This window comes from Falco peregrinus, chromosome 15 (genome assembly GCF_023634155.1).
Source record: "Falco peregrinus isolate bFalPer1 chromosome 15, bFalPer1.pri, whole genome shotgun sequence".
In the NCBI taxonomy this organism is placed as follows: Eukaryota; Metazoa; Chordata; class Aves; order Falconiformes; family Falconidae; genus Falco; species Falco peregrinus.
The window spans coordinates 8,038,290-8,060,495 of record NC_073735.1 but is presented as its reverse complement, the minus strand read 5'-3'; the positions used below and the strand labels follow the sequence as shown (position 1 = coordinate 8,060,495).

Below are 22,206 nucleotides of genomic sequence, written 5' to 3'. Positions count from 1 at the left end.
AGGTTTTACTCATTTGGGATTACAAGGTTAAGTTTCTACCTGTTAGTGGAAAGCAAGTTCTCTCATGAAGGCATGTTACCAAGGCACTGGTATCACAGAAATTGGCATCAGCTGGAATTAAGCTAACATTCAGAGCTACGTGATCCAGCAGAAGCCAGAAGTAAACCAAGGTGTTTGATAGCTTTGTAGCTGCTGGCCTTTAAGATGAGGGGCTTGTGTTTAATGAGGTGCTAAAGGAAATGTAGTGTTTTAGTGTTGTTCTCCACATTTTCACAATAGGGTTCTGAAGTATCTCCTACAAAAAGAACTCCCTCAAACAGGTAATTGTGAGGGCCTGGGCTGTTTCTGTACCAGACCAGACATACAGAAGGACGCACTTAATTTCAGAGACGAAAGCTTGAGAGTTTTCCCTTTAAAATATGCACTAGCAATTTTCAACACTAGTGCCATTAAGGAAAGTAACAGCTTAAATAAAAGGGAAGCATTCTCTGAAAGCATATTTTGTACCTTTCTGGCAGCTAAAAAGGACTGCAGAAACAGGCATTTTTGGCACAGGGGAGAAGGGAGAGAGGAAAGCAGGAGGAGGCAGTCCCCCAGTCAGATGCAAAACCCCAATGGATATGACTCCTGCCCATAAGTGACAGATCATCACTGTGTAAAGTTAAAAGAGAGAAACCAAGACCCTCTGATCTTCAGAAGCCAGCTTTACGCTTGAGAAGGGCCTACAAGAAACACTGAGGCCAAGACAGACTACTGCATTTGCTGGAACTGTGCTTTTAAGAGTGAGTACTACTCCTCTGATCACTTTGCTTGGATTTATTCAGAGAAACCTAATGAGCAACTACGCTGTACTGATCTCTAAAAATGCACACAGCTCTCCCCCTGAGCAGCAGCTCCCTCTCCCCCTCAGCTTCTGCCCAGGGCTTCTCATTTTTGGATCATTTGCCATCTGTTACACTAACATCTGCTTAGCTCAGCACACTAATCCTTCACACTTAGGATATGAAAGCTACTTGTGACTTTCAGCACAAGTTCAAAATAAGATGTACTTTAGCAAAAAAACCCAAAACAATCCACCAAACCCCAAAAACATTGGAAAAAAGAATACCTGTGCTTTTGGCTGATCTGCTTGTTTGAGGGACTTGCTCTTCTCAATCTTGTACAGCTGGGCTTTTGCCTTTTTCAGAAGACTGGCCACTCTCTTGTCAGTCATTGGCAGTTTGTCTGCCTGAGCCAACATAGAGCTGATGGAGGACGCGGAATGTTTAACAGTGCTTGACGAGGGAGCAGGAAGACGCAGGGCTTTTTCCTTCTCCAAAGATGGCACAGCAGGGCTGAGGTCCAGATCTGATTTGTCTAACCCCCCTCTACCTTTCTTGGATGTTTTGGTTTTGATGGCTACCGTATCTACCAGAGTAGCAGTGGAAACGTCTGCTGTGGGATCTATTGCTGTAGACTTCTTCCGCCCGGCAGTTTTCCTGGCAGATGATGATGCTGCAACGTCTTCGCTGACAACTTTTTCTTTGGGCATTTTACCTACAGGAAACAAAGCAGAGCTGCTCTGAATTTCTGACCCTTTTCTCCTTTTCTCTTTCCTTGACTCCCGTTTGTTCTCCTTTTCTCTCTCCCTGTCTTTCTCTCTGCTCTTGTCTTTCTCCAGGCTTTTGTCAGCATCTTTGTCTTTGGAGAGTTCCTCTGCTGCCCTATCCTTGTTTCTGCCTCTCTCCGTCTGGGGACTCGGCGTGAACCAGGGGAAGAGAGGAGTAGGGCTACTAGATGAGAAAGGCTCTGCTGGAGTGCTAGTCTGCTTCCTCGGTCTCTGGCTTCTTTCTGCCGACTCTCCAGACTGTGTTAGGGAATGGGAAGGAAAAGTAAAAGTTGAATTTAAGGCACTAGTGGCAAGAGAACTAACAGAAATGCTAGTTAATGAGGAAGAGACAGAAGACTGTGGGGTGAGAGTTGTCAGGTCAGAGGTACTAAGTCTCCCACTTCTCGTCCTCATGGAGTGCGAAGGAGATCTGGGTTCCGATCGGATGGGGCTAAATACTCTCCTCTTTCGCTTCCGAGAGGAGGCACCTGTTGCAGAGGTTCCTGTAGTGGCGCGACCAACCGATGAGGGCAGAGTTACAGACTCAAAGATCCTGGAATGAGCCTCACTTGGTGTGAATCGGGGAGCTCTCAGCAGAGGACTTCTCTTGTGAATGTCAAACCTTGTTCCAGAGTGAAGAGAAAACAAACGTGCTGGAGCTGTCGCACCTGGTGTTGAGAAGCCAGATGCAAACCCAACATCCTCCGGTGTCAGTGGTGGGGGCCTGAAGTTGTCGAATATCGGTTTGCGAATAAGACCCTCTTTGGCATATTTTGCTGATGAGAAGTACTGCGGTTCTGACCTGGAATGCTTCAGGGAGGTCCACCTAAACGTTGGCTCTCGCAGAATTGACTTCCGTTTCTCTTGCATCGGTGCAGCAGAGGCAGGAAGAAAGGGTGAGGCTAATGGTATGGTAGGAGGCATAAGCCAAGGGGTATGGTCTGAAATGCTGGAAGCAGGCTGCAGTGGCGGGGGAGGAGTAAGCAAAGGGGGAGGAGGAGAGGAGGACGACTGCTGCTGTGGCACACTGGGTAAGGCCGACAACTTTTTAGCAGTCCGCTGGCCAAAACTTCTTTCTGTTATTGAAAATCTTCTGTTTCTCCTATCGCTGTTATCATTTTCAGGGGACTGAGAAACAGGTAGTGGTGTGTGAACTTCTGGAGTATTGCTTCGCTCCTCAGAAAGCATCTGCATCTCCTCAGAAGCCTGGGAGTCTGTAGAAGTATCCACGCTGGGGCTACTGGACCGTGAGGAGTCCGAAGACATCTGAGATGAATGCTGAGAAGCAGCACTGGACTTTTCACTGGAGCCACAAGACGTAGCGCTGAACCTGCTGTTTGGTGTGGATTCTAGTCTGGATATTTTAATAGGAGGATCGTAGTCTTCATCCTCAATAAACCGCTTGGGTGTTTTAATGATCCGTGAAGAGATAGCACTCACAACTGGCATGATGAACTGTCGGATATTTTTAAGCTGGGTTCTCCCCTTCCTGCCCTGCAGTTTGGCTGCCTCTTTCTCAATCTTCTTTTGCGCTCCCTTTTTAGCCCTCTGCAAAAGTTGCTTAGCAATTGTGGCATCTGTCCTTTTGGTGGAAGGTATAATCCTCACGGGCTTAATCCTGCGTGGACTCTGTCTGACAGCAGTCTTCTCTTCTTTCATAAGAGGCGGCGTGCCATCCTTTTCTTTGCGAATCCTCTGGGGTTTCTCCAGCTGAGAGTTTATGACTAAGGTTGAGGAAGTCTTTAAACGTTCAGAGGATGGTGGCCTACCTCTCCTGCGCACGATCTGAACGCTCTTCCTCCCAATCTGAAGTTTTGCCCCAGGCTTAAATTTAGATTTCAGTGGGGAGAGTTTACTAGTTCTTAATTTCTTGATTTTAGTTGCCTGCTGAAACGTAGTGGATGGTGACCTTTTGATTTTTTTCAGACTCTCTTTTTCTTCTTTATTGCGTTTCTGAATGTCCGACGCGTCCTTTACTTGTGATAGTTTGAACTTCACGCTCGTAAGTGTTGGCGGTCTTCCTCGTCTTTTTTCCCCACTCTTCAACTCCTTCTTCTTGACCTTCTCCATGGATGTGGTTTCAGACTTGCTTGAAGGGGAACACACTGATGAAGAGTCTGACAGTACAGTTGAACTTCGGTCTGAACTGCTCCGGGGCCTCCCGCGAGGCTTCCGTGGACTAGTTTTAACTGAGAGGGAAGTAGAGAACGTAGAGCATACGTTACATTTCTTCAAGTATCAGATCAGTATTACCCAGGTCACACAAGTATTTTCTCAATATCAGTCATACTGCCCATCCAAGTTGCCAAGACATCTCAGTTAATCAATAAATAAAAATACAGTTTATCAATACATGTAAAGAGCACCTTCCCAACAAACCTCCCATATAAAACGTTAAGAGGATCATAATTTTTTTTTAAATACCACCTTGCCTTTTCACAACAACTGTATATGCAATGGCACAAAACCACTATCAACCTAACGTGGAGAGGGATCAATACTACTTAGGGGCACGTGCCAATATTAGCAGATCACATCTACATGACAGGAAACAAAAAAACCCCAAACCAAACTTCCTTCTCTAGTACCATCCACTGCACTGCTAAGGGATAGGTCATTAAGGCAAAAACAACATACAGGGAGAGGCTGACACAAGATAATTTACTAAAAAAAATATCTGGGTTTAGCTTTGAAACACAGCTCTTGGCACTGATTTGGAATCACCAAGATGATGTGTAAGACTTGATTACTCACCTCCACCAATAATTTTCAATGCATACCCACCAAACCCAGTTATTCCGGGTCTGACAACATACTTCATTCTTCACTTGAAACACCCTACCAGGAAGGCTCTCCACAGCAGAACTTGCTGACAGGACCAAGCTTAGTAGATCATTGTGGGGAATAAGCAGGGTGCTGTGGTGAGAGTGTTTACTGACAAGAACCTAAATCAAAACTGAACTCATTCACCAGCAGTCCCATCATGATCTGATCCTACATCTTGAGATTTGAAAATGCAACAACTTAGCTGCTGCTTATCCTCAAGCATTCTATATTTGTTTTGTTTCCAAAAAAGTGAAGGTTCCAGTTACAGGTGATAAGAAGTCTACTGAGAGATACTGAAATGTTCAAATTAGCTTGAGATCCTTACTATTCAAATAATTGCCTCTCCAAAACACTATAACATGAGGTTTCCAATACTGGTTTAATCAGTATAACTCTTTTACCCAAAGCTTCCCTGCTCTGTAACAGATCAAATGTAAAGAGTCCAAAAACTAACCAAGCTGAATCCATACTGGGGTGGCTTTTATAGTGGATGAGATGTGATGGAACAAACAAGAGAGGCACAGCAAAACCATCACAAAGGAGAATATTAAGTCAACATTCAGTCCTGCAACTTGAACATACCTGTGGGGGACCTGGTGGGACTTCGTACTTTGACTTCTTCGTCTGAACCAAAACCTAAAAACTGTTCATCCTGCAATGAGAAAGTGGAGGGGAATTTGAAGACATGGATATTAGCATTAAAATGAACTTCACCACGATCAAAGCATGAAAGGATTCTAGAGGACCTCTCCCTCCCGAGGTAACATACAGGCAATTGTTCTAGCAAACGATTGACAAAAAGGAAAACACATACATATAAAGCAGCTATAGTTCACAGCTACAGAATGATCAGAAAGAGTTACAGGGAAACAAAGGACAATCATATATGGAAACCAACCCTTAACGCATAAGATCTGCTGCTCACATCAAACCGCACAGTTCTACTGTAAAAAGCTATTACTCAAACCACCCTAAAAGACATACTCCAGCAAAAGAAGTGTTCCCATAGTCCTCTAGACTAAGTTCCTCCAAACTCATGTAAGCCTCTCAGGATGAGTGGAAGCATCTGAGGTCTGTAATTCTGCTCAAGCATCCTGGAGGTGGAACAAGACCTCAAGGCTCGCTCCAGTCCCTTCACAACAGCTTCCCTGAGGAAGGGCTTGCCACCTGCTTCCACAAGACCCAACAGCAACACTTACAGCCCCTGGAAGGAAAATGCACGGTTTCAAGGCCTTTTTGGATCCCACAGAGATTGGCATGCCTTCAGATAAATTCCATCCCGTCAGCTCCATCAAGCAACAACCTCCGAGTCTGGCTACGGAATAAGCAGGCTAAAACTACTGATGGGAAGACAGAGTCATCCCCAAGATGCAGGCATCATTCATGCACCCCAAGAGCCGCAGCCTGTCATAGCACTAAATACCTAAACTCACTGCAAACTAGTAAGGTGGCAGAGCAAGCTTTCTCTCAGAGACAGCCGAGGTTGCCTCCTCTCCTACGGTTCTCAGCAAAGTCACCACCAAATAAGCAATTCCTTACTACGGGACGACAACCTTTACTAATTGTTACATTTCAAACAATAATGAAATCAGTAGCCATGTAGGTAACATTATGGAACATCAAGGTCAATTTTCATAAGAATTTACTTGACTCTTGATTACAGTAAAGGTGGGTTTTGTTGTTGGTTTGGGTTTTAGTTTTGGGGTGGGTGGGTGGTGGTGGTGCGTGTTTGTTCAGGTTTTTTAATTCACTTCAGACTTTGTCTTTAGGAGAGATGAAAACCTGACTTCCATTGTAAAGCTCTTCCCTCTGACAAAGGCATGATGCTAAAGGTACTCTGTTAACATCAATACAGGCCAATCCTATCTGTCCGCCACTGAAGTTTGTGGCAGTTTTATTTATACATTGTTTCAGCCTTCCTAGTCCAAGTTCACCTCAAGGATTTACGTTCACCAGTCTAAAGTTTCCTCTGAACTTTGAAAACTGAGATGTAGCTTGTTGCTTGCTTCATTAAACTGCTGTGCAATGCAGTTGCATGCTAGAAAGTAACAGTGCTGTTTCTCTAACAATTTGAGTCTGCAAAGAGTTTTGAGAAAAGCAAGCACTGCAAGAACAGTGCAACACCCAATAGCAGAAGGTAAGCTGCGCAGTGAAGTAACACCCTTCCCTGATGCAGCTTAGCGCTGATAAAAAACGCTGTCAAAACTGTGCCTTCTTTCCCCCTTGTGCTTTCTACATGAATTTCTAATTCACATACTTACAGGACAGACCACAAAGAAAATCTTAGCTACTGAAACCACCGTCTAAAGAAATTAAGCCCCCCACATTGAATTCTCTACACCTCTGTCTACAGAAAAGTCGTGATGTGATAAAAAGGGCTTAAGACAAAGTATTTCTCAAAATTTTCTGCTTGGTTTCTGTTTGATGAGCCTTGGTATTAAACAATTCAAATATAGTAAATATTCTGAACAGAAGGCCATTCAAGTTCTCAACACAAATTATGCTCTAGCGAGCCAAATATAACACATAGGAACCTAAGCTGCAGTTCATAATTGCTGTAAGCAATTATCAGCACACATTGCTGCAGAAGGGGACAGTCCTGCCCTTCCTCGCATTCTTGCTGCCCATCTGCCCTTAAAAGTTGCAGCAGCAATGCCAAGAAAACCAGAAAAAGCAATGATAACACAATGTAAAATAAACAGAATTACGCCAAAATGCATTGTTTCTACCCAAGGAACCTTATATCACGCAGAACCCTCCCCTACCTGAGACCTTTCCCTGAAAGGGAAAAGCCACCACCTCTCAACTTTAATCCTAGGGTAACAAAACCAGAGTGAGAAAGAACGCAGCACTGCCGGCTGCCTGCTCCCAGCACTGCGGACCAAGGGCCCGCCATGCCCGCCTGCCACTCCCCGAGCACGTGGGCTCACTGCAAGATGTAAACACTGCTGCGCAGGCACTGCCCGTGCCTGGATGTGTGCCCGGGGAGAGGGTCCTCAGCACCAGCAAAGGGAGAGGCTGCCAACAGAGGCACATTCAGGCTGAGATGGTCCAAACACTGAGAATGCAAGCAGAAAAATAACAAGCTACCTATGAATGGTCAGGTTCAGAAATGCAAAGGGAACAGCCCCTCACCCCACATCATCTCTTCTTTGTTAGGCTACCAAAAATTGACATTTGCAGCATTTTCAAACACACAATCATGTGCACATAGCATACACCGGGTACAGGGAAAGGTTGAATAATGCTGACTTTTGTGGGTATGAGCACATCCCCCCTGAGGAAACGGAACTTACTGTCGCAAGCAGAGCACTCCTAAGACATGTATACAGCCCCTTATAGGGGAATCCTATAGACTGCCTGGTGAAAAAAATATCAGCTATTTCCTTCCATGAAACAACTAATTTCCAAGTCTCCCAACTCCAATTAAACAGCTTCCCAGCACTTCCCTCGTTTGCTGCGCAGGAACAGCTCTGAGCAAGGGGCAACTCGTGGCTGCCCCTCCAGCGCTGCACTGCTACAAACACACAGCTGTCCCTACCACAACACCAATGTATGCAGCTCTAAGGACTAGTCTCATTTCCAACAGACTGACTAAAACACTAGATACTAATTAGTTATTTTCGGGAAGGGCAACAGAGGCAATGAGTTGTTGACAAGATTAAATTAGAGACCATCCCTGTCCAGAGAGGCAAGCAAGTTCAGTGTAATCTAACATAACACCTTACACTAGAATCAGTTACTGGCGCTTGTCTTAAACATGTGTGAGATGCTCATTGCTGGCCAATGACTGCAAACCTCCAGTTCTAAAGAAAGAGATGCATCTAATACTAAACACAGTCTCACACAGTTGCAAATAAAAATCACCTCATATGTAACAACAAAGCTACAAAGGGGCAGCCTGCGTGCAGTTAGGCCTTAGGAACAGAGAACAAGTATGCATTTAAAGTTATGACTTGACAGTCTGGTGTTCAAAGGTACCAGCATCATGTGACAGAAGCGTATTTTCTGCTAACTGCTCTCCTGCCCAGAGCAGGACACTGGGCCTGAATGCACATGAGAACCCACTGCACGGCTTTCTAACGCTCCAGCCACCCCTCCACCTTTTCATATTCTTTATGAAACAGAAGAGGTATTCGGCTTTTACGTTCCCCAAGAAGTTTGCTCCGATCTGCTTCCCCGCTGCCTGGCCTGGACAAGAATTTCCATACAAGCACCTGGTGAAGACTGCTGGAGAGATGGGGAAATAACTCCTGATTTCTGTGGGAGGATTCCGCCACCCCTCCCCCATTCCTGCTATCTTGAAATGCCTACCCTCAGCCCAGCTATTCCAGCTACCTCTGACAGAGACACCTTCTCCACAAGAATCTGGAGGCTAGGACCATGAAGTGAACAACAAAACACTACCAACAGTCTCTACCTGCATCTGCCTCCAAGTTCAGGTGGCTACTGTGAATGTTTTCTTCATGTCCTACAATCCTTATTATTTTATTTACCGCTACTAAATTCAGTACTTCCTGTATTTTTTACAATAGCCTGTCATAATCCACAATTGGAACCAGCACTATGTTTACACTGAGCTCTGTTACCTGACTTTTCCAATGGGATACATTCATTTTGGCTTTGGCCCGATATCATGGGGATTGTTTTTTCTCATTTCCTACCAAGCGGCCACCAGAAGCGCCTATGGTAAAAAGGTTTTCTCCACAAAATTACCGCTTTGGCTTAATTTAAAACTACAAGTAGCATGACCAATACACCATTCATGTTTGTTCAACAGCATTCTTGAGTGTATCGGTGAACTCAAACTGGTCATTCTCACTATCTGAGAATGCAGCCTTGTAACTTATCAGAGAAGACTGAGAAGGCCACGAAGTACCAGTAAGCAACTGCCAGGCTAAAGCATCCAGTCGGTTATCAGACATCAAAATGCAGTTTTGGGGCAAATTAAGCAGGAACAGCTTCCCTCCCATTTTTCAGAAGTGACTATAAAGCACGACAGATGGAGAGTGATTAAAAACCATAATGATTTTGAATGTGACCTCATTTACCTGAGAAAGAACAATGAAACACAAAAAAGGTCACTCGGGATTATAAATAAAAGGATGAGGGAAGGCTTGTCCTCATGTGCAAGACACGAAGCCTAACGAAGCAGGCAAGGGGGGGGATCTCTCCATATGCAACAGGCCTTTCATGTACATCTCCGACTCAAACACCAAGCTATCTCAGCTGGTTTAAACCTCAAAGTTGCGACCACATGAAGAAAGGCTTCTCCTGAAGTCACGCAGCTACTACAGGAACACAGGAGTTGCAAGCACATCTCTATTACAATGTTCTTGAGCAAAATTACTTTTCAAGAATTTCAGATTAAAGATCTTAGAGGAAAATCCACCTTCCAATGAGAAGCTATCCCTGAAGGTATTGACTGATGTTCCAATCTCTGTCTGCAGAATAATAGTATAACCTGTACCACTACAGATACACGAAGTTGCACAGGGCTGTCATCAGAGCTGTCAGAAGCACTAAACCAGCAATGCAGCTGTTCCAAGCAGCTCTTGAAAAGGTTTATTTAGTTTTACAATAGAATCATCCAAGCAATGCTTTGCTTCTTTTCTTGTTCACCATCTTGGTCTTGCCACCAGTTATGCAGCACCTCATCTTCTTGTAAAGAGATAAGCTATTTTTAGAAGCTCATTCAGAAGCCTGCTTAGTAACTATGGCACAATATTTAACAGACTCTTCTTTCAGCAGAGTAAACGTCCTCTGAGGTTGGCACTAAGAAACCCTGAGATAAATGCTGGGCACACTCTGCACTCGTGTCAGGAGCAGAGTCATCTGGGAGTTCAGGGAGATGCTTCCCAAGCAACTGCTTGCGATGCAATGTTGCTAATAAACAGTGGAGCACTTGGGGTTACTGTTGTGTACTGACTCGGCTGAAGGTCCACTTGTCCTTTTGTTCTTTAACTAGACAAAAGCTCTGAACAGGAGTGACGCACATTCTGCTGGGGCTTCACCTCGAAGTGGCACCAATCTACACAGCATGTCCTGAGAGCACAGAACAGCTCTTGGCTGGGTCACCTCCACGCAACCCCCAAATGAGAACAATGGGAAGATACACCCCTGCAACTGTGCTGCAGCTGTACCCTCAGCAACCAACCATGACAATACAGCCATGAATAGGGCTGCAGCTTCCAGAGTCCCTCGGATGACACCTAATTTTAGAATTAGAAAGAGCAAACTACTGTTTATGGGGCTTAAGTGCAGAGAGCACCCATTCTGACAGTATCAGCCAGTGCGCAGACCAGTTTTGCCAGCTTGCTAGGAGGGAAATGAGAATATCCACTGTTAAGAGGTAACTACAGCTAGGCACTTGCTACCTGGCCAAACCACGAGCAGCGGAACAGACTAACTTGCAGCAGCAGCCCACTAACAAAACACAATTGATCCCTGCTTTCCACAGAATGCCAGTGCCATCCTGGATGAGAAATCCTGATTTACAAGTTCTACTCTGAACAAAGAAGGGTTGCTTGTTAAAGCACCTGAAACAGTCTCATTCTGCTTACAACAAGCTTTCAATACCACCTCCGAGGAAGAAGGTCAGCCAAACTATTACCTAGAAAGACTTAGCTTGCATGCCGCCAGCGAAAAGCAAGACCAAAGCCTCTCAGACCACATCTAAGAGACCACTGGCAACACATCGCTTCTGGCAAGCATAATCCCTCTCTCCCCTCATTCAATCAAGTACATTTAGAAAGCAATGCTGCAGCTGGACTTGGACAACTCAGGAAAGAATTCTGGAGCTTGCTGTTACATAGAAGTAGGCACAACTAACAGAGCTGCACCAAAGTGGTGGGCTGCAAAACATGAGATACTTCTGCATGCACATGGCTATGCTCTGAATTTGCTGTATGGATGCATTAACGAAATCGTTACTAGTGGCAAACTCATCTTTCGCTCCTAAAGAAACGTACAGAAAGAAAGAAGCAAAGCATGGAAGTGTTATTAAAGTCAGACTACACTTTGTAGCTTGGCTCAGGGGGGAACAGCTCATGCCTGCACAGGAATTTTGTGGTACCCCTTTACCTCAAGGTCCAAGAATTCACTCGCTGCTGGTGCATGACACTGAACTGTGGACTGACTTTAATGAACTGCAATAATCTCAGTAAAAAACAAGACCATCAAACCCCCAGATGCTTATGTTGCATGGGCACTTAGCTAAAAGGATTTAATTGCCAGAGAAGCATCACATTTGATTAGTCTGCATGAACCCACATTCTTTGCCACAGCCATCCCCAGTGTTCACCAACACTGGAGAGAGACGTGAGATGCAGCAGCTCGTCAGCAACTCCCTTTGTCTGCCCTTCAGCAATACTTTCCTGGACCTCCTAAGAGATTGGAGGGGATGAGGATGTCTTTCAATAAATGCCAGATAGTTTCCTCAAGTAATCTACAGCTGGAGTAACAAACCTCTGCTAGTTTGTGACCTGAACCAGAAAAATGATGTCCCTCTACTGCAAGGCTCCCTCTGAATGCAGGTTACCCATGTTTCTGTTGACTGAAGCCAAATACAACCGAAACATGAACAAAATGCCTCCTTGCTGTGGTTTTACATCACGTAAGACAGTGCCTTTTCCCACCTAATTCTCACCGCTTAAAAGCTGTCCAGGCAGCAAGTTCTGGCATGGCAGCTGGAAAACCAGCAGCAAGTGTGTTCTCTCACACATGTCCGCAGGAGAAAAGTGCCTGAGCACACCCTTACCTGCTCACTTGGGGAAGCCATTGGCACCATTTGACATGCACTCAACAGGTCTGGAGGATGTAGCCTCAGCAGGGATGCACTTGGAAGCTGCTTAAAAGAGGCTGAGAAGCAAACTAATGACTCAAAAAGTTACCCGATCTCTTCCCTCATTTCGTCCAAACATGGTATAGTAAAACCGGTAGTTCAGCGCTTTAATGACAATACAGAAGCACACAGTGAAACACCATTGCAAGAGTCTGTCCCATGAGTTTTCCAGCTGAAGGAAGTGCGATGCCAAAAAGCCCGTGGAGCAAACTGGTCAGCGCACACTGCTGCTGCTTCTGAAACTGCCTCACCTCCCTGCTGCTGCTGTCCTTCAAAATTGATACAGCTTCCTTTGAAAACAGCTTCTCATGGGAACCCCAAATTCCTTTCCACCAAAAAGCTTCACAAAACCACTCCTCTGAGAGTTTAAAATACCACGTAACATTGGAAACTCACCAGCATGGTTAAAACATGTACTTTTATTTTCACGCTTCTGATGAAGGAGCACCCCCAGCCTTCAGAAAGAAAAAGCATAAAGGAGACCCCCATCTCTTGGGCCATGATCTGTACCATCTTCCCCATGCGTCTTTTGTTTTACACCAATGCCTACAAGCAGTTATCTCACCAAGCACCTGCAGTAATCGTGTTACAAGTAACAGGCAGGGCTCTACACCTCTACCTCACAGACTAAACGCCCAGTCAGTTTTACAGTGACCATTCAACATAACATTAGGAGAGGAAATTTTGAGGCGGAGTTTTAATGACTGCGGAGGGAGGAAAGAAATTATCTGTACTTCTAGCTCAGGTGTGACTGTGGCAGCAGCATGGAAGCCACTCCTTCCTCCCAGCACATGGATCTGGTACTGTTTCAAAACAAGCCACCCACCAGCAAACATCCACAACTCCAACATTTACCTCATAAAAAATTACAATCCATGCGTAATGACAGCAGTGCTACTAGAGACACCATCATCACTGCTATGTTCCATTTCAAACCTCAAGTTTTTGCAACTTTCAAGCTGATGCAGATTTATGAAGTAAACTGTCAATGTGCATCCAATACGCTCTCAACTTTTATGTCCCAAAGCTTCAATTAAACAGGGAGGCAGCTCTAAAATGACAGGCGTAGAACATACTTAACCACGCACAAGCTTCTTTTATACCAAATATTGATGTAGCAAATCAAGAAAACACAGCAAGATTTCCCCTATTACTAAAGTGCCATTCACATCAGGCAGAAAGGATAACACGCAGGATAAATGCTACCGCTTCCAACCAGTTATAGCTTTATGGTGCAAAAAGTCCCATTCTATGTGTTGTCATCCCCCATCCCCGTTCCCCTCTCTGCAGCTCTTGTGGTGTCAAAATCAGGTATCATAATGCTGCTACCTTAAAGTGAGCCAGTTCTGAGATAACTCAGCGAAACACAGAGCTACAGCAGAAGTCAAGGATTCATACCAAGTCACCAGAAACCCAGAGAGAACAGAGCAATGCCTCAGAATTCTGGTACTTTTTAGATGAGAAATAGTCTTGCTACATACTACAAAATGGCCAAGGAGACAACAGAAAGACGAAGTATAATACCTGCTCTGGACTTCTACCTTTTTTGTTACAACAAATTTTGACAGTAACGCACAACTTCAACAGGTACTTACACAAGCAAACACTGGAATGCAGCATGCCACCAAGAGGTCAAAAAAATAAGCACACAAAGCAGAAGTTGTATGTAAAAAGGTAACAGAGCTTCTTCCCCTCATCACCATAGGCTCCTGGACTCAAGACAACCACTCCGGGTTTACTCTTGATGCAGAATGCCAACTCAGCTGAAGATTTTAACTGGCTTGGTTCAGGGAAGACCCTTGACCTGGTGCAAGAGAACTGTGTGAGCACCAGGCAGTTACTCAAAGGGCATGGTAAGCCCTAATAGGCAGAGGTCTTCTGGAAGCCCCCGTCTAGAAGAACACCTCCACCCAAAGCAGGGTACCACACCGGCATCAGAACTTGGCTATTACAACACCAACACACAGCTGCCCTCTCCTCTAAAGAGATCACAGGTGGCACCCATGTGCTGATTTCCTAGATCTGCTAGAGCTCTTTTCACAACCCTTGCTCTCACCCATAGAGAATTTGTACTGCAGGAGAGAAGAGTTTGCCCCACAGCTTCTGGTGACCGGCAACGGTGGTGTGATCTTCACTATGACTATATAACACATGCAGAACAAGTCACTGGTCAGGAGAACTAGATTCTTCAATGTAAAAACGCTCTGTCTCTTGAGTATCACCAAAAGAAAGAAACCAACTCAGCGAACTAACAATCTGAATACTTGAGAGCACCTACTCTCTGAACATGCTTGAGAATGCTAGCACACGCCGCAATTTAGAGTGAGGGAAAGCATCACCCCTTCCCTGCTCACAAGTGGTCAGGTGAAGCTCAACCTACAGACACCAAGCCACAAAGAACTTCTATCATTACTTTCCACTGTATGTAATCTTGTTTGACAGAAGTTTTAAGTAGCTAAATAGAAAAAGTGATGCAAGAAGTAAAATTCTTAAGACCCAAGAAACACTGTCTTCATCAGCTGCCGGCACCAAGCATGTACCCAAGCTATTTTATTTTAAAGCAAAGACACACTAAAGGCCAAATTCACAAAGATCTTTCAAAGATGTTTTAGAGGGGTTTTCTGAGATGCAAAAATATACTCAGAGGGAACTGGAATTAACAAAAACCCAACAAACCAACCCAATGTCATCTTTGGGAAAAAACCCAACCAAAAAATGAACCAAGCAACTCACCTCCCCCCACATAAAAAGCTCCCCAGTTGTTAACTCTGTGGTCAGGTTGGTTAGCCATATTTCAGTCATTTCTGCCACTGAACTAATGCTTGTAAAATATTAACTTCTTTCAAGCAGACCTGGTAAATTCCATTGAACCTAGTCTACTGCAAACAGAAAAATTTACAAGTATCCTAAACTACAGCCTTTAAGACACTGGTATTAAAGACAAGGGATACTGGTGGGCAGTCTGAGTGAGAACCCCAAGTGCTGCACCGGCGAGGTGAAACGCGTTTCCATGATCAGCTCTGTGTGCACAGACATGACCCCCTTCCTCTCTGAACCGCAGCCGGCTGGAGCTGGAAGTCTGCAGCCCAGGAATTCCTCTAGCTCAGCTGTGAGCAACTAGCTCCACTGCATGGCACCCAACTGAAAACACTGAAACCAAGCCGGAAAGACACAAGAAAACTGTATTTTTGATGTGTGTTTTAATAAACTCTGGTATTGCCAGCCATGGAAAAGCAAAGCAACTGCTCTTTAAATAGGCAAAAACCAGACAAAGATTTCCTCACCCACTCTGCAGCCGACAACCTGCCTGTAGAAGAAGGAACAGAACTGGCCTTTAAAAGAACCCCAAACAATAAAGTGCTCCGGTTAAAAGGACCTGGGGAATTTTGCCGGCACAAGGACGTAGCTAACAAGTGATGCAAAACAAAAATCAGGGAAAAGGAACACTGCAGCTTGTAGCAAGTAACACACCCCCATCATGTCTTCCCTGTTCTGTCAATAGGTGGGTTGTTGTCAGACTCTCGCTCTGTCTGCCTTAGAAAAGCTTAAAAAAAATTAAAAATGAAGGCAGGAAGAAGAGCAACTCAAAAGAGGAGGGGGGTGCAGGGAGCGAGAGGGGGAAAAGAAAAAGGGCTGCCAGCGGCCTGGGTGCCAGGGAGCCCCCTCTCGAACCGGGCCTCGGCTGCGCGTCCAGGGCGACAGAAGCCAGTGTGCGGCCCCACCGCGGGGCGCGCAGGAGGGGCCGACAAGCCGGCCCCCCGCCTCCCATAAGACGCGTTATCCCGCAGAGCATCCTCCGCAACGGGGAGAAACGAAAGCCCGGCTCCACGCCCCGGTTCACCACCCGCGGGGAGAGGAGCCGCCGCCGCCGCCCCCCGGCCCCATCCTACCTCCCGGTGGCGGGGAGCGCGCTCCTCACCCCCGCGGAGGGCGCGGGAGAGGGAGCGGCGGGAGGAGGATAATGGAGGCGGCGGCGGGGAAGACACACCGGCGGCAAGTCGCGTGCGCGGGGAGGGACCGCGCGGCGCGGAGGCGGAGGGTGGCCGGCACCCACCCGCCCGCGGCCCCCCCCTCCCCGCGGGCGAGCGGCGGCGGCCCGGCGGCGGGGCGCGCCCTTTGTGCGGGGAGCGGGAGCGGCGGCGCGGGCCCCGCGGGCGCAGTAGGTGTGTCTGGGCGGCGCGGGCACGGGCTGTGCGGGCAGGGGGTGTACCGCCCGCCGGGGCGGAGCGGGGATGCTGCGGGCCGGGACCCGCGGTCCGCGCCGCGCCCTCACTCCCCGCCGCCGCCGCCGCTCCCACCCTCCCCTCCCCTCCCCCCTCCGGCCCCCCCGCCCCTCCTCACCTCTCCGCTGCCCGCCTCAGCACCGCAGGCCGCGCGGAACCGCCGCAGGTTGATGCCGATGGCGGCCGAGACCTGGAGCGCCGCATCGAAGCCGGGTCCCACCCCGGCCGCGGGGCCCCCCGAGCCGCCAGAGCCCGACGCTGCCCCGCCTCCCCCGCTTCCCGCCGCCCCGCCAGAGCACGGGCCGCTGCGTTCCCCCTCGCCCGCTGCCGCCGGCGCCGCCGGCGGCTCGGCGGCTCGCAGGCTCCGCACGGCCGGCACCCGCAGCCGGGACCCCCCCCAGCCCCCGGCGGCCCCAGCCGCCGCTGCCGGGCCGGGCAGGGAAGCGCCACCGACCGCTGTGCGCCATCTTTACTGTGAGGCGACGAGCCAGAGAGCGGGGCTGGGCCGCGCCCCGCGCCCTGGATAGCGCTTCACCGGCCCGCAGAGGTACTGAATAACAGCGGGTGCCATTCAGGTTGCGGGGCCCCGCCATCCCGCCGCCCGGGCGCCTGAGTAAGCCATGCGCGACGGATGCTAGCCCGGCATAACGCTGGGCAATATGCGTGGCCCTGGGCCCGCGCCCCGGCGCGGCCCCCCGTCCTGGATATTGCAGCCGTCCGCCACCGCGGCCCGTCATAGCTCGAAGCACCATGCAGACGCGGGGCTCCTGGCTAGCGGGCCCCAGAACCTGGCTGCCGCATAACGCAGCCACATGCAGCCCGCATAACCGCGACGGCAATACCGAGCGAGAGGGCGAGCCGCCGGCGCCCGGGACCGCGCATACAACATAGGCCGCTCCGCCGGCCCCCTACATACGCCAGGCCGTATGCGGGGCGCGGGGCGCCGCTCGGCGCGGCCCCGGACCCCGGCCGGGTGGGCGGGGCCCGGCCGGGTGCGCGGGGCGCCCCTCATACAGGCAGCGCGCAGCTGGGGCGCGGAGCCGGTGGCGGGCCGGGAGGGCGGCAGGCCGGTCCAGGCCTCCCGACAGGGCTCCTCACCCCCCGCGGGGACCCCGTCGGGTCCCCATCGGCCGCAGCCGCCTTTCTCCCGGGCTGGTGCTGGGCTCAGGGCATGCCCGGGCTCTCCCTGAGGCGGGGAGAGCAGCCGCCCAGGTGAGGCGGAAGGGGCAGCCGCGCTGAGGTACCGTGAGCTGGTGGTGTCCGCTTCCGACCTGCTCCCCCTCACCCTGCTTGCCTTATGTGCCGGGCCGGTGTCCCGCCGGGTGCAAGGACGAAGGTAATGGCGATGGCACCAGGCTGGCAGCTCCACCTGGTCCCCGGTGTCACACCACAGGCTCACCTTCATCTTGTACAGCACAGTGAGAACAGGGTTAACATCCAACGAGTGCCTGCTGTATTCCTGGAGAAAAACAACACTGCAAACACACAAGCATTGGTTATAAAACCTCTTTGTGTGGGGAACATAAAATACCTGTTTCCTGTAAAGCTTGTCAACTGAAGGGAGAGAGTGTCCGAGGAGAAGAAGGTTGTTTGCCCCTTACAGAAGCAACCAAACGACATCTGTTATGTTAAAAAGGATGGAAAAGCTTCTGGAGCCCACTGGGTTTAGAGATGCCTCTTCTGCTTATTTCACACTTGATGCACTGCCAGCATTCTGCTTTGGGAGCAGGGCTAGTGTGGCTTCTCATGAGGACTTCCAGGGAGGAAAATTAAAATTAGATGGTTTCTGTCTCCCTAGGGAGTGTGAAGGGGACTGGAGTGTTTACAAGCTCTCCCATGCTTTGCTAGTTGAGTTTAATCCCATCCTCCCACTGAAGTGAGCTTGACAGCCCCCACGACCAGCGTGAGTGCTGCGGTGCAGGGCCCACTCCTGAGTGCCTTGCAAGCATCTGCCCCAAGAGAGTGGTACACGCAGGCAGGAACAAGTCACACAGGGGGAGCAGGCCTTTGAGCAAGCTCAGGCAGACTTGCTCTGAGGGAGGTTCTCTTGGGTTCAGGAACCTTCCACAAATCAAAATCACACTTTAAAGGCCATGTGTAACCTCTCCCTCTGTCTCCTATTTAAGGAATACATGCTGCAGAGCCCACTGAAAGATACTGGTGAGGGGAACATGCCAGGCCCATCTGCTGGGTGATGGGTTTGTGAAGATGGGCACAAAGAGCTCCTGGGGAGGGCCAGTTTTCAGGGCTGCTGTTCACCCTGCCAGCACATGCACCTGCTACTCAGCCCGGACATTTGGCTGCAGCCCTGGTTAATTTGCCAATGCCCTTTGTGAGAAAGCATCCCCTCCTCAGAAGGAAAGTGAGAAATCACAAAGTCCTCAGCAGCAAAGGATGCAGCAGGAGCACCCAACAAGTCCCAGGTATGAAAGAGCTTCTCCAGGACCGCAGCTGCTCAGCCATGCCAGACAGAAGTCCTATCTCCTGGGCAGGCATGTAGGTAGAAGTGAATGCAGGACACCAAGCCCCGGCAGGGGGCTAGAAGCACAGGTCCTGTCACTGGTCTTGTTGCAGACTCACCTATGGAAGCTGGTGACTTCATCCAGCCTCGGTGTCCCCATCCATCTGTGTGGAGGTGACCTGTGAGCAGTTGTGTGACCCACAGCTGCTGGGTCAGGAACCCTTTTCAACAAAAAAAGTAAAACCTTTCCGTTGATGCCACCAATGACCTTTCAGTCACCAAATACAAAGTGTAAGCTCACCTGTGCTACCTGTCAGGAGGCCAAGAGCCTTCTTGCTGGAATGGAGCCTTGAGAAGGTCAGCTCTGCAGCAGGGAGAGGAGAAATTGCCCTTCTACTGGCACAGCCGCCCCAGAGACTTTGGGGTTGCATGGGGCACACAAGCTGGGGGCTGGCAGGTTCACTAGTGAGCAGAACACAAGGCCCAGCATCATATGACAACAGCATCAACAAGAAGCAATGCTGGCTAGAAACCATCTTTTAAGACAAAAAAAAAAAAGTCAAGTCCTACCCCAATGGAACTGCTGGCTTCGGAGGACTCCTAAAAATTATTTTCTGAAAACTTGTTAAGAGTGCAGGCCACTCACCTGGTTTTTGTATACACCTGTACGAAAGGTGGTTGAAAATAAGTGAGGTTGTGGATTTCCAGCCAGCTTGCACCTCCAGCTGGTGGTCGGCTAAGATGAGTCAGTAAAGCTCTGCTCACGTTCAAAGGCTTCCACTCAACAAGTCACACCACAAACCAGCAGCACTGCATGGAACAGTGCTATGTACCCTATGATACAAGCCACAGCACATAGCTTTTGATAGTGTAAATAAAGTACAGGCATTCCTTTCTGGATCCCGCTAGCTGCTATGAAATACATTCAGAAACACATGAAAGTATTTGCACTCTTGGTTTGAAAGGGGGGCTCTCTTGCCTTCCCTAACGCTGTCGCTGAGGCACAGTGGTGGTCTGAGGAACAAGGTGTGTGACGAAACATGGCATCACCCAGCCAGCTTTAGTGCTGTCTCAGGGCACCAGCCTTCAGGTAGCTACCCCTCTGAGGAGTCATCTCCAGCAGCCAGCAGCATGACCGGGTCGGGAACAGGCTTGCACCACAAAAGACCACAACAGCTTGACACTGGTTCCCGGCTTTATTCACAGACCCCATTACAGACTCAGGACCACAGCACCAAAGACAGCGCTACTGATGAGTGTTCAGACATTGTACCCAATCAGGCTGCCCTTGCCTATAATCTCCCCGATGTAAAACCACATCAGCACCTCTGTGGCCACCAGACCATTCCTCAGCGCTTCCTGAAAGAAAAAAAGCCACAGATTAGATCACTGACTCCTGCGACAGCTTCCCTCCTTACTCCTGTAGTCAAGCTCCATGTACAACATAAAAAGTCATAAACCAATTCACAAGGCAATAGTTTAAGCAAAAAAAAACCCAAAAGCACAACAGAGCGTTTATTGTGTTCAGCCACCCCTCAACACACTGTGTTGTTAAGATGGTTCCAAAACATTTGGTACAGTGTCAGTTCTTGTCCATGGCTTTTTACAGCCCTTTCAAAAAAACATTTCTTAGATCATATATGTGGTTAATGCTCTAATTTCAAGGCTGACCAATAACACAGCTGTTCTAAATCAGCTGCACATCAATACTCTCTTTCCTCAGACTGATAACATCAAGGGCCAGAGGAGCACAAGCACAGCCCAGTCCAGGCAGGGAAGGATTAAAGCAAAGCTGCTACAAACCCCCCACTTTTAACTCTGGGCCGCTAAGTTCCTTGAGCTTCAGGTCTCAGACAGCAGCTCATTTGTTCTCCGTGGCACACGCAGAGCATTTCAAGCTCATGTGCCAGTGGTTAAATCAGGTCTTGGGAAACACTGTGCTGAACATCTGTGGCTCATAAAATAAAACTGGGAGGCTCTGAGGATGCTGCAGAACTCACCCATTCCTCAGTTTACCTACAAAAAGGATAAATTTCTGTAAGTGTAATTTTTTGGAAGTCCGGCACCAAAAAACCCACATCTTTGGAGCCTCAAGTGTAACAGCAGCGCAGGTGACAGAAACCCGCTGCAGCATGCATTGACTGGTGGCGGGGACCAGCCTTGCAGCACACGGGTGCGCAGGGATTGTTGCAAGGACTAGCTGCTACATGCAGGTTGCACAGAAGAGGAGAAAGAGGAGGAGGGCTGGTAGCCTGACCCCAGTTCTCTTTGGAGAGCAGAGAGGAGGGAACCGAAGAACCCCTGGGAAAAATCAGAGCACTAAGGCAAAGGGACACCTCTTGGGCAAAACAGAGGGGAAGTTCCATCAAGAAACAGGCTGCCATCTGCAGCAGATGGCCCTGTCTAAGGGCAGAGACCAGCAGAGTGAGAACAAGGTGCCCAGGAGCAGAGGATAAAATGGTCACGGCAAGCGACACCGGCCCCGAGCCATAGCCATACGAGGAGGCTCCGGACCGTTACCGGGAGACTCCGGAAGCAGCACCCGCAGCAGCGGGGATGCTGCGGGGCGATGGCGAGTCTCCCCCGCGCCCCCTCTCCCTGCCCGGCGCCCCGCCCGTTAACACCGGCCGGAACTCGGCCGCACGTGCCGGCAAGGCGCCCGCCCCGCCACAAGCCCGCCGTTACCCTGACGGTGAGTTGCGCCAGGCGGCCAGTCTGGAAGCTGCGGACCATGGCCTTCATGCTGTCGATGGCGCGGGGGATCTCGGCGGGGGTCGGCGGAGCCAGCTCCACCTTGGCGTAGTACCAGAACGTGGCCAGGCGCGGCTTCGAGTACGCCACGGCGGCTGCCGGGAGAGCGGGGCGAAAGGTGGTTGTCCCAGCGGCCGCCACCCGCGGGGCCCACCGCCGCCACCCGCGGGGCTCACCCCCGCGGGGCCCACCCCCGCCCGGCCAGGCCGCCACTCGCCCCGGTGCAGCCCCGCTACCCGCCCCATGTCTCACCGCTGAGGAGCTGCGGCCCGCGGGCGGCGATGCGCTGCGCCAACCTCTGCGCGGCCTGCGCCATGCTGCCGGCCCCGGCTGAATGTCACCTCGCCACCAGGGCCCCGCCGCCGCGGCTGCCCGCCCGCCGCCTGCCTCCCCCGCGCCCCGCTACAGGCGCCTGCCGCGGGCAGCCCCGTGCGAGGACCCCGGCACAAGCGCGCGGGCCGCGCCGTAGCTGCGGGTTCGGGACCCGCGGGGGGACTCACCCACTCGCGCCCCG

The 22,206-nt window shown here is 49.7% G+C and overlaps 2 protein-coding genes across 2 annotated transcripts in view; both read right to left on the bottom strand.

The window, feature by feature from the left end:
- KMT2A (lysine methyltransferase 2A) overlaps window positions 1-16,947 on the bottom strand; it is a 49,029-nt gene extending 32,082 nt beyond the window's left edge. Inside the window, 4 exon segments of the mRNA XM_055819213.1 lie at window positions 1,109-3,777; window positions 4,997-5,066; window positions 16,599-16,877; window positions 16,879-16,947. Of these exon segments, the coding sequence (XP_055675188.1) occupies window positions 1,109-3,777; window positions 4,997-5,066; window positions 16,599-16,877; window positions 16,879-16,947 (3,087 nt within the window).
- A 3,171-nt stretch (window positions 16,948-20,118) lies between these two features.
- On the bottom strand, window positions 20,119-22,104 carry ATP5MG (ATP synthase membrane subunit g). The gene is made up of 3 exons (XM_055819346.1): window positions 21,945-22,104; window positions 21,627-21,787; window positions 20,119-20,300 (listed from the first exon to the last, which is right to left on the bottom strand). The coding sequence occupies exons 1-3, from the start codon at window positions 22,006-22,008 to the stop codon at window positions 20,202-20,204; spliced, it is 324 nt and encodes a 107-aa protein (XP_055675321.1). The 5' UTR covers window positions 22,009-22,104; the 3' UTR covers window positions 20,119-20,201.
- Between the last annotated feature and the right edge of the window lie 102 nt (window positions 22,105-22,206).